This window comes from Mus musculus, chromosome 15 (genome assembly GCF_000001635.26).
Source record: "Mus musculus strain C57BL/6J chromosome 15, GRCm38.p6 C57BL/6J".
NCBI lineage: Eukaryota > Metazoa > Chordata > Mammalia > Rodentia > Muridae > Mus > Mus musculus.
The window spans coordinates 85,037,262-85,060,241 of NC_000081.6; the positions used below are offsets into that span (position 1 = coordinate 85,037,262).

At 48.4% G+C, this 22,980-nt stretch overlaps 1 protein-coding gene across 14 annotated transcripts in view; it reads left to right on the plus strand.

Annotated features, from left to right (window-relative positions):
• The window catches only part of Fam118a (family with sequence similarity 118, member A), an 80,519-nt gene that overhangs the window by 200 nt on the left and 57,339 nt on the right, over window positions 1-22,980 (plus strand). For 3 of the 14 annotated variants that reach the window (NM_001356617.1, NM_133750.4, NM_001378838.1), the window contains exons 2-8: window positions 7,519-7,574; window positions 8,359-8,611; window positions 11,098-11,319; window positions 13,433-13,561; window positions 16,310-16,595; window positions 18,393-18,425; window positions 21,481-21,564. In NM_001356617.1, coding sequence (NP_001343546.1) covers window positions 7,528-7,574; window positions 8,359-8,611; window positions 11,098-11,319; window positions 13,433-13,561; window positions 16,310-16,595; window positions 18,393-18,425; window positions 21,481-21,564 — 1,054 coding nt within the window. In that variant the 5' untranslated portion in view covers window positions 7,519-7,527. Of the gene's footprint in view, window positions 1-1,510; window positions 1,704-5,463; window positions 5,724-7,518; window positions 7,575-8,358; window positions 8,612-11,097; window positions 11,320-13,432; window positions 13,562-16,309; window positions 16,596-18,392; window positions 18,426-21,480; window positions 22,244-22,827; window positions 22,929-22,980 lie in introns of those variants that run through there. The other 11 variants (NM_001356618.1, NM_001378839.1, NM_001378840.1 and 8 more) reach the window with 9 other exon arrangements.

Genomic DNA, 22,980 nt, shown 5'->3' on the forward strand with positions numbered 1-22,980 from the left:
GGCTGGGTGCCAGCGCCTCGCGTCTCCCCAGCCCTCAAAACCCGCCTAGGGTGCCCAGGACCCTAGTGCCCTCTGATGCGCTGGGGACCCTGCCTCCGACATCCCCTGGGCTGCCTGGGTCCGCGGCCACCTGTGGACCTGATTACCTTCCACACCTAGAAAACCTCACCATCCTCCAGATTTCCCTCAGACTCAGCACACAGACCTCGGCGGCTTCAGGGCCCGAGACCGTTATATCTTCTCCAGAAGTCCAACAGATCCCCTCTGGTCCAACTCCAAAGCTTCGGGTCTCCAGGCCCATAGACTCCCATCCTTTCTTGGGTGGAGAGGCCTTCAGACCCACCTATCCCTAGAGACCTTCCTTCCTAGGATCTCCTGCCTCCTGCTCTCTATCTTGAGGTCCACAGAGCTTTTCAGCTTCTACTAGAGTGTTCTTGAGGTTTGTGAATTGTAAATAGGGATAAAAGTAGCACCATCTGATAGGTCAACAGAGGACCACGCATAACCAAAGAGGAGGTGGGATGTGGGGCTTCGCATGTGCGTTTGTTTTCACCGTGCAGTGGAGGCTGGTGTGGGACCGACTCATTGTGGAGAATGGCAGCGCTGGGAGTAACGGGAGTTGGGCAGTCAAAGCTCTTTTAGATTGTGCCCTCAATGTGTGGTAGTTTCTGTTACCACACACAGCCCACCAAAACCAGTCCAGGAAAGTAAAGCTTGATTACAGTGGTCTAATTGATGGGACGAAGGTAAACTAAAGGTCCATCTTTCTGGGATCCTGATTTAAGGGTGGCTGTCTTCCCTGAGGTGGAGGTTTGGGGCCAAATGGTACACATCTTATCATTTTCAGTCCTGGAAATCTCTAGAACAAGGATTATCCTTTCCTCGGGCTATTGTCATTGATAAACAGTCCTTGACTTGCTTGCTACACCGGCAGTCTGGTACCCTGAGGTAAAGCCCCAAGAAAGAACATGGCCTGATGATTGTGAAAGGCAAGGGCCAGGCATTTTTAAAGAGGGAGTGGATACCCTCTGCGGCCCAGTGCTGGGTGCTGGAGGCAGATGACACAGCTCCAGCTGGTAAGGGTTGGGAGGTGGGGATTAGCCAAGTTGGTGGTACTTAAGAGTGCCTTCAAGGCAGCTGGGGCTTGGGGGTTCTAGAGAGTAGCTGGGGTGAGGGAAGGGGATGCAAGAGGTAACAGGGAAGCAGACTCTTAAAGGTTGAGGAGTTCTGAGGATCACACCCAGGCCTTATGTTCACAGGTCAGACTGACTGGTGACTGAGCCATGTCCCTAGTCCTGGCTTACATATTTTTTCCAGTGGTCACTTTAGCTGTGGTGGAGCGACTTTTTTTTGTAGGCCAAAAGACCACAAAAGGTAGGAATGACTTGGACCCAGGCCGTGTGGTTCAGTAGCTCTCTAGAGCTTGACTGAGCTGAAAGCCCAGGCTTCGAGCTTGGGGCACTGACACGGGAACTTTTTTTAGGTGAGATTTTTATCTGTTTGCTTATAGGTGGTACTCACCTTAGCGCCTCACCAGGGTGTCTGCTATCCAAGTATAAGACACACTGCTTCCGGTAGGGGGAAGAGGGACTGAAGTCAGCGGGGGAGTCCTGAAGGAAAGGGGAAGGTACTGAAGGAGACGAGTTCGGATGTGTACCTGGAGGGGTTGAAGCTGCAAGCAGGAGGTGTCGATGTCCAGACAGGTGAGCACTGGAAGGTGTGACATGCACTACTGTAGGCAGTGAACTAGGGATTATAAGGAATAATGGATGAAGCCGGATTTGGGAGAAGGAGAGGGAAATGGAGATAGCCTAGTGCAGGAGGGCTTTCTGTGGCTACCACAGCCACACGTGACTGATAGGTACTTAGAATATACCTACAGTGGCAGGACTGGCATTTAATGGGTTAAATCTAGGGGTCCTGGGAAGCATGTAGGCTTCTCTGATATTATCCCATGGAATGCCTCTGGCCACCTGGCTTGGACACACTCTTCCTTTTTCACGTGTGAGGAACAGTCTCAGGGTGAGCCACGCAAGGCTGTAAGCAGCACAGCAAACTGTTGTTGGCTGGGCCCTTCTGGGTTGTGTACCTGTCTTTCCTCCCCAGCCTTCTGCCTGGAGACATGGCCATACCTCTTGTTTAGCTCTCCTTATCAATTCTGCTAAAGTTACTGTGTTCTGCAGGCAGCTGTGTGACAGAGCTGTCGGGGTTGGCTGTGTGTGTGTATCTGTGTCCATCTGTCTGTCTGTCCATGTTCTGGGCTTTCTGATGGTGTGTTTCTGGAGAATGGCAGAAGTCCCACAGGCAAAACGTAGCAGCCAACCTTGGGGCCCAGGATGACCTAGGAGCGTGACAGGGAGGCCTGGGGCTGCAGGGCGTAGGTAGGCCTGAGCTGAGAGTGAAAGGAATCGGGGTAAGCCAGAAGTGAGTTAGAGCCAGAAGTGGGAAGATGCTGGCCAAATTACTGGAGTCTCAGCTTTCACCTCAAAGAAATGAAGCCATTTGTCATTATAGAAACCCTAGATCCCTCCAGCTCTAAAGTTTTGTAGTGGTTTTTTTGTTTTTGTTTTGTTTTTAAGATTTATTTACTTATATGAGTACACTGTAGCTGTCTTCAGACACACCAGAAGTGCTCATCAAATGGTTATGAGCAACCATATGGTTGCTGGGATTTGAACTCAAGGACCTTTGGAAGAGCAGTAAGTGTTCTTAACCCCTGAGCCATATCTCTAGCCCAAGTTTTGTAGTTTTTCTATAGAGCATCTCTTCTGCATCTTCTGGGTTTGGGGGTGGGGGTTCACTTGGGCTCAGGTTGGGGTGTTTTTTGTTTTTTTTTTTTTAACCTCCACTGACTTATAAAGTGATGTAAAGACCTGCCTTACAGGACTTGTCCCCCCTGATGGGCAGACTGAAACAGTGCCGTGGGTGTCAGGTTTCTGGAAAAGCTTCCTATGTGTCCCTTGGCATCCCTGCACACTGGTGGTAGAACAGGGGCAGGACTGCAGCGTGGTGGTGGCTGCCTCTAGAGCTGACTGAGTTGGCACTGAGAGCTGTTGGCACTTGACTGAGAGTGTGCATGCAGAGTGCTTTGTGTGATTTTCCCTAAAAGCAGCAATTTTAATTCTTTTGGGATAGAATCTCATGCGCCCAGGCTAGCCTTAAAATTCTACATAGCTAAGTTTCACTGAACTTCTAATCCTCCTGCCTCTATCTCCAAAAATCTGGGATTGCAGATGTGTGCTTTCATGAGTAGTGCTATACTTTGAAGGAACTATGGTCTTAACTGTTTCAGTTGTGCTTGTGGGGTTTGCTTTTTCTTTTTTAGAATGTGTATTATAGCCATCATCATCGTCAAAGTCATCCTGTGTATGATATGTGTGAATGTATGTAGCACACAGTATGTGCAGAGGTCAGTGGACAACTCTGTGCAGCACAAGAACTAGGACCTAAGTTTGAATCCCCAACACCCTCTTAAAAACTGTGTATGGCTATGGAGGCCCCTACACCTTTGTAGGGGGCAGAGACTGGGAGAGCCCTGGGACTTGATGGTCAGAGAGAGCCCCTGTCTAATTAGGAAGGTGGCAAAGGGTCCTTTTCTCCTGTCCCATCTGACTGACTGCAGGTGTGTTCAAAGCCTGCATTTGGTTAGTGAGGTGCTGGGGATGGAACACAGGGCATTGTGCATGCTAGGCAAACTACTGCTCACCTACATCTCCTGCCATCTGCCGGTGTGTCCTCAGGGTCCTGCTGCCCACTTGCTTTGTAAGAGTGATGCCTGCCCCTCCTGCTGGGAGAAGGAAGTGGGTTTTGAGTTTCTGTTCACTTTTCCTTCAGTGGGATTGAGCTGCAGCCCGTGACTCTACATCTTCTTGCAGGATTTTTATGTATGAGGTGTTGGGAGCAAGGGCTTTGAGCCTGCTGGGGAAGCCTTGTGCCACAGAGCTGTGACTTCCCCTCTCCTGCATCTTTGTACTCAAAGCCTGTACTTTGGTGTAGCACTAGCTGGCCTTGAACTCTCAGAGATCCATTCCTCTGTCTCTCAAGTGCTGGGATTAAAGGTGTGTGCTCCCATGCCTGGCAGAAGTTGAGTTTTTGAAAAGCATAATTTCCCACAGATTTGGATCCTGTTCATTCTGCTTGCTCACTTTTAATAACCAGCCCCTCCTCCCTTCTTTATGACTGCCTTCATGACTCTGACTTGTTCTCACTCCTCTGGCCTTTGTAGCAGTGAAGAACCTTGGTGGTAGCCAGCCTTTTAGACAAGGGCCGCTTACATAGCTTGGGCTAGGCCTGGCTCAGCAAAGCTCCTCCAGCCTCACTGGGTGACACATACAAGTGTTCTTAGACCTGAGTGGCTCAAGCAACCTTGTTCCTCAGGTGGGTGACATTCTCCCAGGAGGCTGGGCCTGCTTTGCTGTCTAGTGCTTGTCAAACTTTGATTTGTATCCCATTTGTTGGTGTGCCAGTGGCCAAAAATGTCCCAGGGCTAAGACTGGAGGCTGTGTGCAGGGTGTGGGTGTCTGGAGTTGGATGGCATTGTCAGTGACCTACTGTGTCGGCTCGAAAGTGGAGGCCTCACAGCTTTATGAAGATAACCAGTTCCTCTTCTGTACTCTGCTACTTTTAGACTCTGGTGAACATGAAATGTTTTTAAAATTTGTATATTTTAATGTACGTGTATGTCATTGTGGGAGTGTATGCATGTGAGTGCAGGTGCCTGTGGAAGCCAGAGGCATTAAGACCCCCTGGAGCTGGAGGTGGTCGTGAGCCAGCAGGCCTGGGTGTTGGGAACGAAAGTCAGGACCCTTACAAGAGCAGTGCGTGCTCTTAACCACTGAGCCGTCCGTCTCTCCAGCCTTCTGATGAACGCGTACTTAGTGGTGGATGTCAAGGGATTACAAAAAAATGAAGGCAGTGTAGTTACTGCAGAGCTCATTCATAATAGAGTTATGATTTCTTATTCTAGGCACAAAACACTCAGCTAAGACTCTGTTGAAGGTTTTAGATAAAAAAGACAGTAACTGCTTTGAGATCTGCTTTTGGCTTGAGTTTACATTTAGAAAACACTGGTAGGTTTTTATAAAATAATGTGTTGCTATGATGACTTGGTTTTGAGTCTGCAAACTGGTGACGACACGGTCACCTAGGAAACAGAAAGCTGCAGCATCTGAGAGGCCTCTGAAGGGTTTTGTTGCTGTCTGCAATCTGATTGGCTTAAAAGAGTGGCCGTTGAGAAGGGACTGGTACATCAGAGATAGACTGGCCTCCAGAAACTTGTCAGTAGAGGTCAGACTGGGCAAATCTCCCACTTGGGCCTTGGTTTAAAAACAAAGGGGAGATTTTGAGCAATCCCTGGATAATTATATGAGGTTTGGCTCTGATCTTTTGGCTGCTGAAAAACAGGAAATGAGGTAATGCCTTTAAGCTTGTAGTGTTTATAAAGAACTGTAAATGGCTAAATATGGGCAGCTATTCAGTTCATCACCACAGGGGTCCTGAGAGTAGGAGTCTTGTGCGTCCCCTGCTGGTTGCTTTGATCTCTAGAGGTCCTTAGCTGCCTAAAATCCCAGACAGAGGCCCCTCCCCCTGTTGAGGTGGGAACCCTTGTAATATTGGTGCAAGTCTGGCAGCAGAGACTTCAAATCCCCCAACTCAGGCTGAGGCAGAGTGGATCAGGAACCAGCTATAGCTTGCCTGCACAGGCCAGAGCTCCCTCCTGTTCTGTGAGTGTCTCTTGTTCTCTTGGGGGAACTGAAATAGCTTGTTTTTTGTGTTACATTGCAGAGGTTGAAGTGTATATTTGGGATTTTAACTGTGATACCTACAGGTGAATGGCAAGTGAAAAACAGTTGAACAGGAGGAAGGAATTAGAAAATGTTTATTTCTTTATGCGGTAAAGGTTGAGGCTGTGTTGTTTCTGAGGCACATAGGCTGCCAGTGGCTGAAGTTGGCTTTAAAGTGCTGGCTCGAGTAGGCCACGTTGAAGGGCTTTCCCCCAGGCAGGAAGGCATAATCACTCTGGAGACACGGAGTGTGCTTTATGGTAGCTTCCAACAGGAAGCGCAGTAGGCTAGCTCAGTGTTCTGTCTTGCAGGGCCCTGAGCCTTGGTCTCAACTGTGGGATACAGCCCAGCTGCCTGGCCCAGCAGTTTGGTTTGCAGAGCTTCCCTCTAAAGAGGACTGAGCTGGGAAGGTTGGCCAGTTAGCAGGTATCCATGCTTTCCAGCTGCTAACAGAATGGAGGACTGTGCATAGGCTCATTGGACACCTGGGCTGGGATCCATGGGCAGTGGAGGGGTTATATGAAATAGAACATTATAACTTGCCTTAGAAAATTTCTAATAGATTACCAAGCCGAAATAGGCTTGACCTTGCATGGTGACTGCAGTGAGTAGGCGGCCACACTCCCCTGCCCAAGGGACAGGCAGCATTCTCTGCCAGCTTCAGGGTTCGGCCCATGAACTGGTTTCTTAGCCCTGAGGATAGGCCATGGACCTTGGGGATTTTGGTGGAAGCTGAGAGTGCACCCTCCAAGGTGGGAGGTGGATGCATGCAGATGTTTTCATGGTGACTGCAGAATCCCATTGTCTCAAGCCTGAGGGTGCACCTGAGAGACCCGTGAGCTGTGTGGTCTTTCCCAGAGTTATGTTTGGTGACCTATTTCAGTCCTGTGTGAGGAGGTGGGGGGGTCCAGCATTCCCCGAATTCCCACTGTTGATCCCCGGGAGTGCTGCTGCTGGGTGTGGGGAGGGGAGGTTCAGGACCCTTCTTCATTTGTTTTGGGGTGGTTGCTCTGTGTAGCCTAGGCTGGCCTTTGACCTGAGGTCCTTCTGCGTCTGCCCTTCTAACTGATAGGATCACAGGCGTTCTGCCCCTCCTTTGCCTTGGCACTTGTGCTGCTCAGAGCACTGTCCTCCATGGCCGGCCAAGTGCACACAAGTTGTGCACACAAGTTGCTCACCGTGCTCCTAGCATCTTGCGCCCATGAAGGGCTAGTGGTGGAGGTGGCAGTCAGTCCGTAGGTTGTAGTCCCACGTGGGAGGCTTGCTTTACATTTTGAGCAGTTTCTAATAACACAGGGGGACTAAAATTAGGACATGAACTCTGCTCTCAAATGACATGAAAAATATCGTTAAAAAGCTTGGTGGAAAAGGGGACAAGGCACCATAATCCCCAGTGATGGTAGCTATAGGCCTTTATACCAGGTGCCCAGCCTGTTTCCTTGTTTACTGTAACCACTAGCTCTAGACTCAAGGGAGACTGGTAGATGGTTTTGTCTTAAAGAGACATTGCCAGGGTAAAAGCACGCAACCTGGGGCCAGTTCACCAGAGCTGCTCTGTCTGGAGCCTGACCAGGGAAGCCAGGCAAGATTATCGGCTGCAGAGGAACCACTTGTGTGGGCCTTTTTCTAGTTGGCACTTTCTGGGTGTTCTAATTAAAGGGGAATCAGGACCTTTGACTCAGCTTCATCCTCTACAGTCTTCCGAGGACTCATAAAACATCTTTCTTCTCTGTAGGATTCACAGATGGAGTCAGTGGAAAAGACCACGAACAGAAGTGAGCAGAAATGCAGGTAAGTAGGCAGTTACGGGGTTCCTAACTGTTCCGGAAGTGGGGAAGCTGGCAGGGGAGCCCATGGCTGCTCACCGTGGTTTGCTCCAGCACAAGAAGCATTCCAGAAAGTGGCTTTCTGCTCAAAGAAGCTACCAGAGCCCCATCTCCAAACCAAGCAACTCAAGTGGTGGGTGGGAAGGGCCATGGGACTGTGCATGGCCAGCAGGTCCCACTTACTGGAAGGAAGGTGATGTGGAGTGAACTGCTGACCACAGAGAACACAGTGGGCTTTAGGAAGCAGAAAACCTGCAGAAGTCACCACAGCAAGAGCACTCTGTTGCTTACAGTGCAGATTTACCAGCTATTGCAGCTTCAGAGCAGCTGAGGGCTGAACTTTCATTCTCAGTTATCTGTAAATGTATTTATTATTGTAGGCGACAAGGACTGGTTTCTCCCTCCCTCCCTCCCTCCCTCCCTCCCTCCCTCCCTCCCTCCCTCCCTCCCTCCCTTCTTTCTTTCTTTCTTTCTTGTTTTTTTCGAGACAGGGTTTCTCTGTGTAGCCCTGGCTGTCCTGGAACTCACTCTGTAGACCAGGCTGGCCTCGAACGCAGAGATTCTCCTGCCTCTGCCTTCCACGTGCTGGGATTAAAGGTGTGTGCCACCACTGCCCAGCTAGGGACTTGTTTTCTGGTAATGAACAGAAGGGCAAATTTGAGACCTGAACATTCTAGATGTTTCCAGACTGCAAGCTTTCAGTACTTCCAAGCTGACTGTTGGTCTCCTCCTCCCTTGTTCTTAAATAGAAAGTTTTTAAAGAGCCTCATTAGAAAGCAACCCCAGGACCTGCTCTTGGTCATTGGGACTGGCGTGAGCGCAGCTGTGGCCCCAGGCATCCGAGCGCTCTGCTCTTGGAGGAGCTGCATTGAGGCGGTCATCGAGGCTGCGGAGCAGCTGGAGGTTCTGCACCCTGGCGACGTTGCTGAGTTCCGGAGGAAGGTGATGAAGGATCGGGACCTGCTGGTTGTGGCCCATGATCTGATCCGGAAGATGTCACCTGTGAGTCTCAGACACATCAGGTTTCACAGCATTGGTGTACCGTTCTAGTCCAGGTTGAAGGAGTGTGTACATTGAACACTAGGCCTCTCTGAGCAGAGGTTCTGTTTGTTAGTGCTCAGCCTATCAGGCCACCATCTGTGGGGTGTTTTGTTTTGATTTTTAAGATGGGTTTCTCTTTGTAGCCTTGGTTGTCCTGGAACTCACTCTGTAGACCAGGCGGTTCTCAAGCTCAGAAATCCACCTGCCTGTGCTTCCTGAATGCTGGAATTACAGCTGTTTGCCACTGTGCCCAGCGGATCCTACTCTTTTAAACCTCAGTACTGGGCTGCTTGCAGGTCCTGGATTAGTTAGTAGTAATGGCCCCTGAAGGCTGGCTGGCTCTGGATGGTGTTCCACTGCCGTTTTTAGTGTGAGATTTGTGAGACACTGACTGTTTTGGTTGAGTAGGCTACTCATAGCTCTGCAGAGACCAGCTGGTTCTTAGAAGACATTTTAAGGTGGGAGGTTAGTGTCTGCCGATAGAAGAACTAGCAGAAGGTAACAGAGTTGGGGATGCAGAGGACAGTTACTGAGAGGCCCCGGCCGGATGAGGGTGGCTCTGTTGTCTGATGTAGGCTGAACAGCAGCGTGGGAGAAGCTGGAGTAGGCTGTTTCTCAGTGTTCTGTGCTCATGGAGATGTGCAGTCGGCATATAGAGGAGGCAGGAGGAGACTTGAGATGGGCGCCTAAGGGAGGATAAGACTGTGAAATGGTCATCAGGACTGGTGGTGTGGGGGTCTCCAAAAGACCAGAGACCCCAAATGGTGGTTTTATCGGGATAGCAATTCTGGTTCCTACATTGAAACCTGGGGAGACAGCCCAGGAACATGCAGGAGCTCAGTGGCACTGGAGACCTGGGCTTTACCACCCTCAAGCATGAAGTCCCCTGAGTTTGTATAGTTAGCTGCCCGACTCCCTCTACCCCCTTCCCACTCCTTCTGGTGAGCAGATGGGGTCGCCAACCCTCCCCTCTCGTGGCTTTGCATGGAGTCGTCACTACGTCACTGGCTTCACCCGGTGCTGCACTTCACCTTTCCAGGCTGGGGGCGTTTTCAGTTAGGTAGCTGTGCCAGATGTGGGTGTTCTGTTAATCAGGGATAACTGACATCATAGGTAGAGACTGGGCCAAACCTTACCTGCTAGCCATTTTTATAAAGTCTCGTTGGCATGTGGCCATACCCTCTTGCTAATACATTGTCTGTGGCTGCTTTCATGCCCAGAGGCCAGCTTGAGTAGCTGCAGTAGGAACTGTGGCCATAGGCCTAACAGATTTACTCTCTGGCACTTGACACAAAGGGTGCTAATCCCTTGTACAGGAAGATGAGAGCTTACCCTTGGGCCAGGGAAACCTGTGGGATGGCTGCACAGCACCAAGGGTATGCGGCTCACTCAGGGAGAGGCCATCGGGTTGATGATACTGATGGTCAGGAGATGGGTCTAAAGCTCACCCTGATGCGTCTTCTCCTGGTGCATTCTTCCAAGCCTCCCACGGAGAGTCAGGGGAGGGGGTCAGCAGGCCTCCCCGCCATGCTGGCATGTTTATGAGCCATCCTAGAGGATACCAAGTTGGTTTTATTAGGGGGTTATGGTCCCATGGATAAAGATGAGGATTAGCAGGCACCAGGGGCAGAGCCTCAGGATGACATACATCCCCATAGCCTCCTAGGAGGAGGAGGGGCCTACGGGGAACTTGCCTGGTGGCTCTGTCTTGCCCTGCGGGCCCCTGAGGTGGTGCTGACTGAGACTGAGTGGTGCTGTAGGAAGCCTAGGTTAGGACTCTTCTTGGGGAACATGGGACCTCTTGACCTCTCTCCTGTCCAGCTCGAACCCATCTTGGTTCCCTTCAGCAGCGCTATCTGCTGTTCTCATTGCTCCCCACCTTCCCTGGCCCACATGGGGAAAGTAGGGACTTTCCATAGCACCTCATGGCCTGGCACTGGGTCAGCTCTCTGACCTGCCCTGCTACACGGGCCCCGTTTCCACAAGCACTGCACTGCCTTTGTACCTGCCCCTGCTCACAGCAGTCTTGAGAGCTCCCACTCCTCCAGGTCTCAGAGAGACCTCCATGGGCCTTTCCTGCCTGCCCTACACCCACTCCTGCCTTGCTTTGCCCCAAGTGTTTATTCTGCAGTGCTATGTCCTTGTACTTGGCCTGGCCTGCCCTCCCCCGAGGCTGTTGTCATTCTTTGTTCTGGTAAGAGTGTGCATCCTTACTCATGTGCCCTCAGCTTACTACCAGCCTTGACCAGCCTCTGCTGTTCCTAACTTCTCTTCGTTGTCATTTTGAGACAGGGCCTCTCTACATAGACCTGGCTGGCCTGTAGTTCACCCAGTTAGACCAGGCTGGCCTTGAACTCACAGAGATACTCCTGCTTCTACTTCTGCCTGTGTTTCATGCACCATCACGGTCAGCATGTGTTCCTAACCTTTGATCTGCCTCTCTGCAGCGCACAGGCGACACCAAGCCCAACTTCTTCCAGGATTGCCTGATGGAGGTGTTTGACAGCTTGGAGCAGCACATTCAGAACCCGGTGGTGCTGCGGTCCATCCTCAGCCTGATGGACAGGGGCACCATGGTGCTGACCACCAACTACGACAACCTGCTGGAGATCTTCGGGCAGCAGCAGAGCAAGCCCATGGAGTCCTTGGACTTGAAGGATAAGACGAAGGTGCGGGCCGAGTGGGCAGGAGGCTCTGGGAGCCATGCCCTCCCCCACCCACTTGCGATGCTTCCCACTGTCCACTCTTTTCATGCTCTGTCCTACTCCTACAAGCAGTTGTCACCTACGTTGGCTGGTTAGTGACTACCGTGGGAATGTGGCAATAGAGCCAGCACAGAAAAAGGCACCCATGATCCTCTCGTGGTGTAGATTTTTTTCTTATAGTTGGGATTTAATGGATGCAAACATTTCAAACCTGTGTTTAATTTTTTCTCCCTTTTAGAGACAGGGACTTGCTGAGTAGCTCAGGCAGATTTTATCCTTGGGCTCCACCTGCTTCTGCTTTCAAGTTCCTGGGGTTCCAGACTCACTGTATAGACCATGCTGGCTTTGGATGGATAGCAGTCTTCCTGCCTTTACCTTACAAATGCTGGCACTACAGTCATATTCCACGATGCCTGACTTCACTAAGCTATTTGTCTGTTATTTCTGTATTGCTGTGATGAGGCACCATGATCAAGGCATCTCATAGAAGAAAAGCATTTATCTGAGGGCTTGCTTATAGTTCCAGAGGGTGAGTCTATGACCATCATGGTAGGGAGTGTGGCAGCAGGCGAGCAGGCATGGCACTCGAGCAGTAGCTGAGAGCTTACATCTGATCCACATATTGGAGGCAGAGAGAGACTGGGCCTGGTGTGAGCTTTTGAAACCTCAAAGCCAATCTCCAGTTACAGACCTCCTAATCCTTCCTAAACAGCTCTACTGGCTATATGAGCCTAGAGGGCCACTCTAATTTAAAGTGTATTATTTTAAATTTTAAAAGAATAAGTATAGATTTACTAAGAACAAGTGAGAAAGAACTTCTGAGAGTGGGTTCTCAGGGACAAGTGCCCCAGGAAATTGTTTACAGTGATTTTGGCCCCAGCTCTGCCTGGGAGCACCCATTCCCTGTCCCTTGCCTGCAGTGGAGTTATGAGAAACAAAGCAAGCAGTTATGGTGGTGCACACCTGAATCTTAGCACATTGGAGGCCGAGGCAGGAGGATTACTATAAATTTTGAATCTATTCTGAGTTACATAGTGATTTTAAGAAAAGTCTGGGCACGTGTCTCCAAAACAAACTAAAACAGCCAGACGTATTTCTGTCTGAGAGGTGCAAGTCCTATTTTCCCTCCTCTATTGCAAAGGTGGAGCAGTTGGGTCGTATGGACCACTTTTCATTTTTGGCATGCTTGCTTTTTCTTATGCTTCTGTTAGGTGTATTAGGGAGTCAGAGGCCACCTGTGCTGTTGCCCACTGAGTTGTGGTGTATGTTCTCTCTGTGCTAGCCTGGTTGGCTGCTTTGGTATCCCTCATGGTGACATGGCCCTGTGATGGGGTGTGGCACAGGCTGTGGCTGAGCATGATAGCACCTTTGAAAATGACTAGTCAAGTGTGGGTAAGAGAACTGTCTGTTGGCTCCCACCTCTAGTGAGCCTGTCTCTGTAGAGCCTGCAGATGCTGAGGCCCACACTGAGAGACATGAAGTATGGCCTGTAGCTTGAACTAAGATGAATGCAGGGGCTATTTGAGATACAGTGTTGATGGTGTAAAAGTAACTAGCTTGGGGTAGAACACTCATCTAGGATGTGTGAAGGAGGACATGGGTTTTACCTGAAGAACCACGAAACATAAAAATGGAAACAGAGGGTGTGGTGGCACACTCCTTTAATCCCAGCACTCGGAAGGCAGAGGCGGGCGGATTTCTGAGTTTTAGGCCAGCCTGGTCTACAGAGTGAGTTCCAGGACAGCCAAGGCTACACAGAGAAACCCTGTCTCAAAAAACCAAAAGAGAAAAAAAAAATGGAAACAGAACCAGCTACAACCCCACAACAATATAGAATTAACTGCATATAACTAAGAAGGTCCCTCCCCTATGTAGCCACAATTAGCTGCTGTGACAGCAGTTATTTCCACACACTGTCTTCAGTAAAGGCCTCGCTGAGATTCTGGGCAGGATAACTAGTTTCTGTTTTAAAGGTATAATTATGAATGGAAACATTTACTTTTTTGGATAATTTTGTTCTTATATCTTGTTTGAAATAATAGCAGTCTATTTATTGTCTTGGTTTGGGTTTTGATAGGTTCTTCAGTGGGCAAGAGGCCATATTAAGTATGGAGTTCTTCATATTCATGGTTTGTACACGGACCCCTGTGGGATGGTGCTGGATCCATCGGGCTATAAAGATGTCACTCAAGATCCGGAAGTCATGGTAAGCCTGTTTTCACTAGGCTCTGGGTGCCTCTTCTGGGGTACTAATGGTGGCAGCCAGCCATCTGGCTGTGTTTCCCAGGCATTCTGGTTCTCTGGTTAACTCCCCTTTCACATGGCTGCTGGGGACAGGGCCATCTTTTCCCGTTTGTAGCCACATCTCTAGGCCCTGGTACGGCGCTGCATTCTGAAGAGATGCTCAGTGCACACCTGCTGGAGGAGGACACATGTGCTTCCTTAGAAACCTCTCTCCTGCTGCCAGCACTAGCGCATTGCAGTTTCCTGGCGAGGGACTTGCCTGAGGCTGGTAGTCTCTGGTCTGCAGTTTGCAGTCTGTAGTCTGCTTCTCCTCTGTCCCATTTGTCAGCCCTCCATGTTACTCAGGGCTGTTGTATCTGCAGTTCTCACCTTCCTTACATAGCAGTCTCTCAGGTTAAAACTAGGGCTAAGAATGGAGCCCTGGCCGAGCTCACACCGAGCATGTGCATGTCCTTAGCTCCATGCCAGCACAGCAGACCAACAGCGAGCACCCCATGATACGGAAGCCTTTCTTCACTCTTTTAGGTTTTTTTTTTTTTTTTTTTGAGATAGTGTCTCTCTACAGAGCCCTTCCTTTCCTGGGACTTGCTATGTAGGCCAGGCTGGCCTTGTACTTAAAGAAATCTGCCTGCCTCTGCCTCCTGAGTACTGAGATCAAAGGTATTTGCCACCATGCCAGGTCTTCTTCATTTGTTTGTTTGTTTGTTTGTTTGTTTTGTTTTGTTTTGTGTTTTTCGAGACAGGGTTTCTCTGTATAGCTCTGGCTGTCCTGGAACTCAGAAATCTGCCTGCCTCCCAAGTGCTGGGATTAAAGGCGTGCGCCACCACTGCCTGGCTCTTCTTCATTTTTTAATGAGAGATTTGTGGCTGGGTACTTGTGTCACATGTGTGAGTTCAAGGCCAGCCTGGTTTATAGAGGAGTTCCAGGACAGCCAGGGCACACAGAGAAAGACTGTCTTAAAACACCAAAAAGAGTGCTGGAGAGATTGCTCAGCTTAACAGAACACTGACTACTTTTCCAGAGGTCCTGAGTTCAATTCCCAGTAACCACATGGTGGCTCACAACCATCTGTAATGGGATCTGATGCACACGTCTATTCACGTCTATTGTGTCTGAAGACAGTGACAGTGTACTCATATAAATAAAATAAATTTTAAAAAAAGGAAAAAGAAAGACCAAAAAGAAAGGAAAAAAAAAAAAAAAGATTTGTGAGGGTGTGTGTCAGTTGCCTGCAGAGACCAGAGACATTGGGTCCTTGGATCTGGAGTCACAGTGGTTGAGGTGCCCTCCATGAGTCCTGGAATTGAATAGGTCTCTGGAAGAGCTTCACTTGCTCTTTGTTAACCACTCCACTGAGCATCTTCCCAGCCCTGCCCCAGCAGATGTTCACATGAAGTATGTGCAGTATGTTGCCGACTCTTCTGTCCTAGCATACGCCATACTCCTCCTGCCGTTTCTGAGCGTCTCGTGAAGTCTGTTTGCCTTCAGTATTTTTGACTCTTGGTCTTCCTGCCTCCGCTTCCCAAGTGCCGGGATTTCAGGCATGCGCCACCATATCAGGCTATCTACAAGTCTGACTTGAGTCTGTGTGTTGTGTGGTAGTTCTCTCAGTATCAGGTACGTGTTCCGCAGAGCTCTTCTCTGGCCTCTCTCAGCAGGGATGGCATCAGCAGATGAATGCTGGGCAGTTAGGAGCTGATGCTGCTGAGGCCCTCCTTGAGAGAGTGCTGCTGTTATGGGGCCTTCAGGTCCGAGTCACCGACCACTGCTCCTCTGGGTGACCCTCATAGGCTGCTCTGGGGTTACTGCCTCTACTCCCCTTCACAGCTCTCTTGCCTTCACTCCCTAAAATCTATCTACCCCCTCTTCCTGCGGGATCTGGCTCATCTGTCCACTCATTAGTCTCAGGGTGGTGTTTGTACACAATTTTGAACCAAGAAAAACAGTTTTTTGAGACAAGGTCTCACTATGTAGTCCCAACTGGCCTGGTAATTGCTATGTAGACCAGGCTGGTCTGGAACTCACACAGAGATCCGCCTGCCTCTGCCCCCCTTAGTGTCAGGACCAAAGGTGTATGCTGCCACACCCAGCAGAACTGTTAATGCTCTTCTTTTATGTCTTAATTTAAGATTGTATTTAGCTGGGCAGTGGTGGCGCACGCCTTTAATCCCAGCATCTGGGAGGCAGAGGCACTCGGATTTCTGAGTTCGAGGCCAGCCTGGTCTACAAAGTAAGTTCCAGGACAGCCAGGGCTACACAGAGAAACCATGTCTCAAAAAACCAAAAAAAAAAAAAAAAAAAAAAAAAAGTTTAATGTGTGTGTGTATAAATAAATAAATAAATAAATATCCAGGAGTTGACCTGGGTGAGTTGACCTGGCGAGCCAAGGGTCTATCGTAAGCTGACTTCACTGTGAGGTGCATTCATGCTGCCCAGGTTGGCCAGTATCCTGCCTCTGCTGGTTTTCTTTCTTGTCCTAGTTGAGAGGTAGATCTCAGCTGAGCTTCACCATGCCTTGCACACAGATCACTGCACGGGGTTGCTCTGAGTATGTCAGGAGCCCCTAGTCTCCCTGGTGCGCCTTAGGATGGCTCTTGGGAAGCCTGCTGGGTACAAGATAGGATGTTAAGGAACACGGGGGCCTTTGTGTCAATGAGGAGCTCCTGCTGGGTTTCACTGAGGTGTTCTCTGTTTATTGGCTTTCCCCAGGAAGTCCTGCAAAATCTCTACCGAACCAAGTCATTCCTGTTCGTGGGCTGTGGCGAGACACTTCGGGACCAGATATTCCAGGCGCTCTTCTTGTACTCCGTGCCAAATAAGGTGGACTTGGAGCACTACATGGTAGTGCTCAAGGAAAACGAAGACCATTTCTTTAAGCATCAGGCAGATATGCTTTTGCATGGAATTAAAGTGGTGTCCTACGGGGACTGTTTTGACCTTTTCCCGGGATATGTGCAAGACCTTGCCACTCAGATCTGCAAGCAGCGAAGTCCAGGTGTGGAGCTCTGCCGTCACTTCTCCAAGCAGAATTCCTGGGTTCTTCCTTCAGCTGTTCCTCTGCCCAGTCTATAAGACTTACTAATCTAGTTATTTTTTAGTGCCTCTGAGTTTAAAAGTTGAAAAAGGGGTGATTGGTATAGGTAACAGTCTGTAAGTAGAACTTGAGACTTCTGCTCCAAATGTGGGACACATTGATCTGCATCACAGGTTACTGTAGCCAAGGACAGCCGTCAGGGCAGCGTTCCTGTCAGTGATAGTTAAACCTTGGAAGGCTTATGTGGCTTACACTTTTCTCCCCTCACTGCACATCTCTCTGAAGAGGGAAGCATCTCCTTTCTGCTCTTTGGCCTTTCTGGGGGGCATCACAGCTCTGCCAGGAAAGACCATGATAGTGAGAAATGCTGACGAGTCACTTTTACATAATGGCCTTGAATTCACTGTCATAAAACATGAATGATAGCAAGCATGGAAAATTCTGTATTGACTGGCCTTTCATGGTAACAGGAAACCCAGAGGCTCACCACGTAGTAGAATGAGGTAGCAGAGACCAGTGAGTAACAGACACAGTATAGCAGTAATGAGTTTCTTTTTTTTTTTTTTTTTTTTTTTTTTTTTAAAGATTTATTTATTTATTATATGTAAGTACACTGTAGCTGTCTTCAGACACACCAGAAGAGGGCGTCAGATCTCGTTACGGATGGTTGTGAGCCACCATGTGGTTGCTGGGATTTGAACTCCGGACCTTTGGAAGAGCAGTCGGGTGCTCTTACCCACTGAGCCACCTCACCAGCCCCCAGTAATGAGTTTCTAATACTCACTTTAGCTGCTAATAATTAATGGAGTTGGTTGATTTAAATTATGAGTAGCTGTATCATAGGATAGTAGTCAGTTTCTTACTGGGAGTGGGAACAGAGAACTCAGGTCATAGAGCCATGCCATGAATAACAACAAATTTTATATTTTCATTATTATTATTTTGTTTCTTTGAGACAGGGGTCTCATTGTGGATCTCTGGCTGTCCTAGAACTGACTATATAGATGATGCTGGCCTTGAACTCAGAGACCTGCCTGCCTCTGCCTCCCATGTGCTGGGATTAGAGGCCTGCATTCCAGGCACCACTGCCCTTAGGTTTTAATTTGGTGCTTGTTGTTACTTAGATGAGTTTAGAGATATCAGCTGTGAAAGGTGAATGTTTGCCTGGTGTGTGCCAGAACTTTGAAGCTAGGATTTGATCCTGGACTAATATGTACAAAGATGTCTTGGCACCAGTTGTGGGCAGGGATCTTCCAAGACCTCCCTCATCCTGCCCAGCTCTCTCTTGTCCACAATCATGACTCCCTGGAAGACCAACACCCAGCCATTCCCTCGAGTAAGCAGCTGAACTGCGTCCCATCCCCACTGCTGCTCCTTTCCCAGGACCTGGCAGCTGAATGGACTCAGTCACATCACTGAGACTTTCATCTGTGCCTGTCCCGAAGGACATCTGAGTTGGCAAGGATGCCTGCTGACTGAAAGTGACATTAGCTGCTGTGATATGTGCCTCACTGTGTCCATAGCCCCCGCAGCTTCACATTGTCATGCAGTGAGCTCTGGCATCCATCCTGCCAGGTGGAGAAGGGACAGATAGGCAGGGAACCATGGCTGACATGGGATGCAAATGATACAGAAGCCTAGCCCCAATTAGTGGATGGCCTAGGGGTGGCCTTTGCCATCATTCCAGGCCTTGGGGGTAGGTTTGGGGGGGGGGATACTCCAAGTTGGGGCTCTGCTGACTGTTTGCTTTCTTCCCAGATGCTGAGCGAGTGGACAGCACCACCTTACTGGGTAAAGCAGATCTTGATTTTTCTCACCTGATTTTTGCTTGCATGTTTATTCATCACCATGAAAATGTACCTTACATTCGTTCAATAATTTGCCTTATTAAATAGGACAGAAAGAATAGATAACTCTACCTTCAGATGGTCCCCACCATGGTAAAGGCACAAAAGTCCGTCCCCTCCACTGGGAAGCACAGCCTAGTCATGGACTGTCTGTTGACAGCAGAGACTAAATCCTGCCCTAGAACCGAGAGGCACAGGAAAGAAGAGAAATGTTCTATTTGTATTGTGCTCCCAGAGAAGGATCAGTAAGCTAAGGTAACCTGTCCCTTGCAGTGTGTGAACTTTCATAGAGTTTTTTTTTCTTAATACTTCTTTGAAGTATAAACTCAGCGCTTGCTGAGTTTATAAATTGATGTCTCAGCAGCTACCAGCATCTTCCAGAAGGCAGATTAATCAGGGTGTCTCTACTGCTTGATTCAGTCAGTGAGCAGGAGCCTCTCTCCCTGTTGGGCCAGTGTGTCCCGACAGGACAGAGTGTGGCAATGTAGGGACAGCCAGAGCCAGTCCAAGTCAGGGGTGGGATTGACTCAGACCAGGGGGAAGAGCTGTGCTCTGCTTTCTGTGTCTGCATAAAAGGATATTTTTGCTCTAGTTTTTCCCCCTTAGGTATGAGTCCCAGAATAATTTCCTTTGAAAGCAGCAGTAACTCATTTGATAAAACTCATTTGTAGTACTCTGTAGGGAAATCTTGGCCAGTGCCCTAATGAAGCCAGGTTCAGAAGCTGGCTCCTGGAAGTACATTCTACGATACTGGGTCAGCCTGAGGTGGCTTTCCATCACAGTGACATAATACTTGAGAAAACTGAAGAACTGTGCCACTTAGTTTCAGCAGGTGGTCACATGGCTCCCTTCCTATGGGTGGTAAGACAGAGCAGAGTGCAGAGAAGGGTCCAGGGACAAGACACACCTTTCAAATACATGCTTCCAGTGACCATGTTCTCCAACCAAAGCCCCCTTACAGCCCATTCAGTAAAGACTCAGAGTGTGAGTGAGTTACAGGCTGTGCTATATAGTGAGAATGTGTGTGGTGGTTTGAATAAGATATCTTCCCTAAATCCTGGGCATTGGGACATCCGGTCTCCAGTTGGTGGTGGTGTTTTGGGAGGCTTAGGAAGTGTGGCCTTGCTAGAAGAAGTGGGTTACACTTACACTACTTGGCACAAGGTACATGCTGACCCAAATGGTTTAGGTAGCTCTATTCCTTGGCCTCTCCTGGGTTGGCTGCTTGTTGCCAGTTGGAGCTTACATCACCGCTCTGCCTTTGCTCAGCTTCGTGCTTCTGCTCTGTCAGTGCAGGGACCGTGACCCTTTCATATTGTTTGGCCCCTCTGGCTCCCTTATGAGATTTGGGTAGAAGCCTCCAGGACTCCACAACTCATGCGTTTAGCATGCTGTGGCTGCCATGGCTTCTATGTGCCTATGTGGGTGGATGAAGCTTACCTAGCCATGCCTGAGCAAATAGCCCTAGAGCTCATGGAGCAAAGCTCAAGTTGTAACTTCACCCCCTTGAGCCTGTGGCTGAAAGCCCCAGCTAATTTCTGAGGTCTTAAAGGCATCTTTCCTGTTGTCATGGTATAAAAAAAATATGGGGGTTGCTTTTCATGGTGCTAATCCTAATTGGCAGCCACACCTTCCATAATCCTAACCTCAAGTGTCCTGTTTCTGGCCAAACTGCAAAGCTTTCCAGTTCTTTTCTGCTTTTTAACTCACTGTGAAGCTGGCTAAAAGCAGCTAGTAATAATACCTATGCTCAGCCTGATTACTATGCAGCCTTGCAGTTCTCATCATCATATTAGTCTGTCATTTTAAAATTTAGCCTCCAACAAGTATCAGTGGGACTGGAGAGATAGCTCAGTGGTTAAGAGCACTGAATATTCTTCCCGAGGACCCAGTCACAGCTGCCTGTAACTCCAAGATCTGAACCCTTACCCAGACGTATGTAGGCAAAATACCAATGCACATAAAACATTTTTTTAAAGTCTCAGGACATAGACAAAATGTAGGCTTTTAATTACTTAACTATTCTAGAATTCAAAATGAATGGTCTTTAGTCTGACCCCTGGAGCCTTCAATTTCACCTGGTCTTGTGAGCAGTCCTGTTCTTTGTCTTCTCATCAGCACCCTTGGCTTCTGGTAGCTCAGCATTTCTGAGCTTGTCCTAACATGTTTCTCTAAACTATTATAAACCTCTCCAGCACACTAGCTCCAAAGGCTTTCGGAGCACATGCTCACAAAGAGTCATTTGTAGGCACCAGTTCTTTTGTTTTGTTTTGTTTTTCGAGACAGGGTTTCTCTGTGTAGCCCTGGCTGTCCTGGAACTCACTTTGTAGACCAGGCTGGCCTCCCGAACTCAAAAATCCGCCTGCCTCTGCCTCCCGAGTTCTGGGATTAAAGGCGTGCGCCGCACTGTGCCTGGCGGCACCAGTTCTTTGCTGGCCTTTCTGTGACAAATTACTGGAGAAAAAGCAACTTAAAATAGATATTTGGCTCTGAGGCTTGAGTCCATGGTCACTTGGCTCCATTGTTTCTGGACCTGTGACAAGACAGAGATGTGCTTCTTACATCATGGTAGCAAGATAGGGAGAGGAGGAGAGTGGATGCAAGAAGAAGGTTTATTCAAGGGCACTGAGTAGTCCCCAGTGACTGACTCCTTCCAGTCAGTCCTCACCTTCCAGCAGTAGCGTTGATTAGGTCAGAGCCCTCGAGATCTGATCACTACCCCCAACAGTCTAGCTTTGGGTTCTGTACTGGGGATCAAGCCTTTAACTCATACAGTTTTGAGGGATACTATGTATTTATACCATACAAAGTAGGCAAGCTTTATCTTCACTTATTATGGACAATTTGAAGGATACACATGGAGAGTAAATGAATTCCCAGAACATCCCATCCGTTCCCCTCATGATGCCTTTTTTCTCCTGGGTTATTTTAATGTAAAGTTTTTAAAAATTATTTTTACAAATTTCTTAATTTTTTTAATAAAACTTTTTTTCTTTAAGGTAATGCATGTCAGGACTGTGCAAAGAGGAAGTTGGAAGAGAATGGAATTGAAGTCACAAAAAAAGTTAGACAGTCAGATACTGGTAGGTATTGTTTGTTTTCATGGGAACTCTGTGGTCTGTAGGTGTCTGTACTCAGTGCTTTGCTTTAACACCTTGGTGTATGGGAAGGATCAGTGCATACTTCATGTTGGAATCACAGAAGCCTTTTCAGTGGAACCCGACCTTTCACACGACTAATCAGAGGTACTGTTATTGTCCCCAAAATTTCTCTTAAAATGTAATTGAAAGAAAACAAGCAGGTGATGTGACATCAATTCAGTGAGTTTTCATGAGGAAGACACCCATTTGGTCATACCAAGTTGGCAAACAGAACATTTTGGGAGCATCCCTCTACCAGTTAGAGAAACCACTCTCCTACTGGGATGTATATGCACTTACCTGTGAACTTTCAACTGCTCATTTCAGCTCCCATTGAAGCTGGGAGAGGCATCTGGATGACTACTTGTTCCTCCTCCCTCCTCTTCCCCTCCCCTCTGGTGTGGTAGGATGCATTTCTAGTTCCTTAGTACTAGGACGTAGGATTTGAATCTGATTGGGCTCTGAAGGGGCTTTTCCCTTCTCTCTTCTCCTTTCTATTCCCCCAGCACCAGCTTTTAACATTCCCAATGTAAAGCGTCTAGATACAGGGTAAAAAGGAAGCAAGGCCGCTACTCTGGATTCTAAAAGGTAGAAAATAAAAGCATTTACTTTTTAAAAGGCATCTGTAGTCTTTCCTTTCAGCTTGTATACAATATTAGTGGGCCAAGGCTGGGGCTTCTTTGTTGTGAGATGTGTGCTCAATATCAGTTAAATGTTTAACAAGCACCCCATTCTTCCAGTTCTGATTGTTTTATATTGGCAATTTAATTATTTCTTCATTGCATCTCTGTCTTCTCATGTTGGGAGCCATGCTAGTTGGAGTCTCTTGGATTAGTCCCACTATCTTTTGTTTGCTTTAGTGCTTCTTTGTTTTTGTTTTTTAAGACAGAGTGTATCTATGGCTGTTCTAGAACTAGCTATGTAGACCAGGCTGGTCCTGAACTCACAGAACTCCACCTGCCTCTGCTTCTCAAGTGCTGGGATTAAATGAAATGTGCCACCACAAGCCTGGCTCCTTTAGTGCTTCTTAGTTTTCATTTGTAATCTTCATTAAAACACTTAGAGAGTCTCAAAATTGTATTTTATTCCTTAGGTTAAAGTTTTGTTATTTTTGAGTGCCTAGAGCTGGGGTTATAAGCTAGGGGCTTGTACATGCTAAGTACAATGAGCTATATCTTCAGCATCTAAATTTTTGTTTGTTTTAAGATGGGGTCCCTGGCTGGCCTGGAACTCAACATATATAGATTAGACTGACCTCAAACTCAAGAGATCTGTCTGCCTCAGCCTCCTGAGTACCGGGACTAAAGGTGTGTGCCACCATGCCCAGCTTAAAATTCTTACTTTAATAGTGTGTCCTCA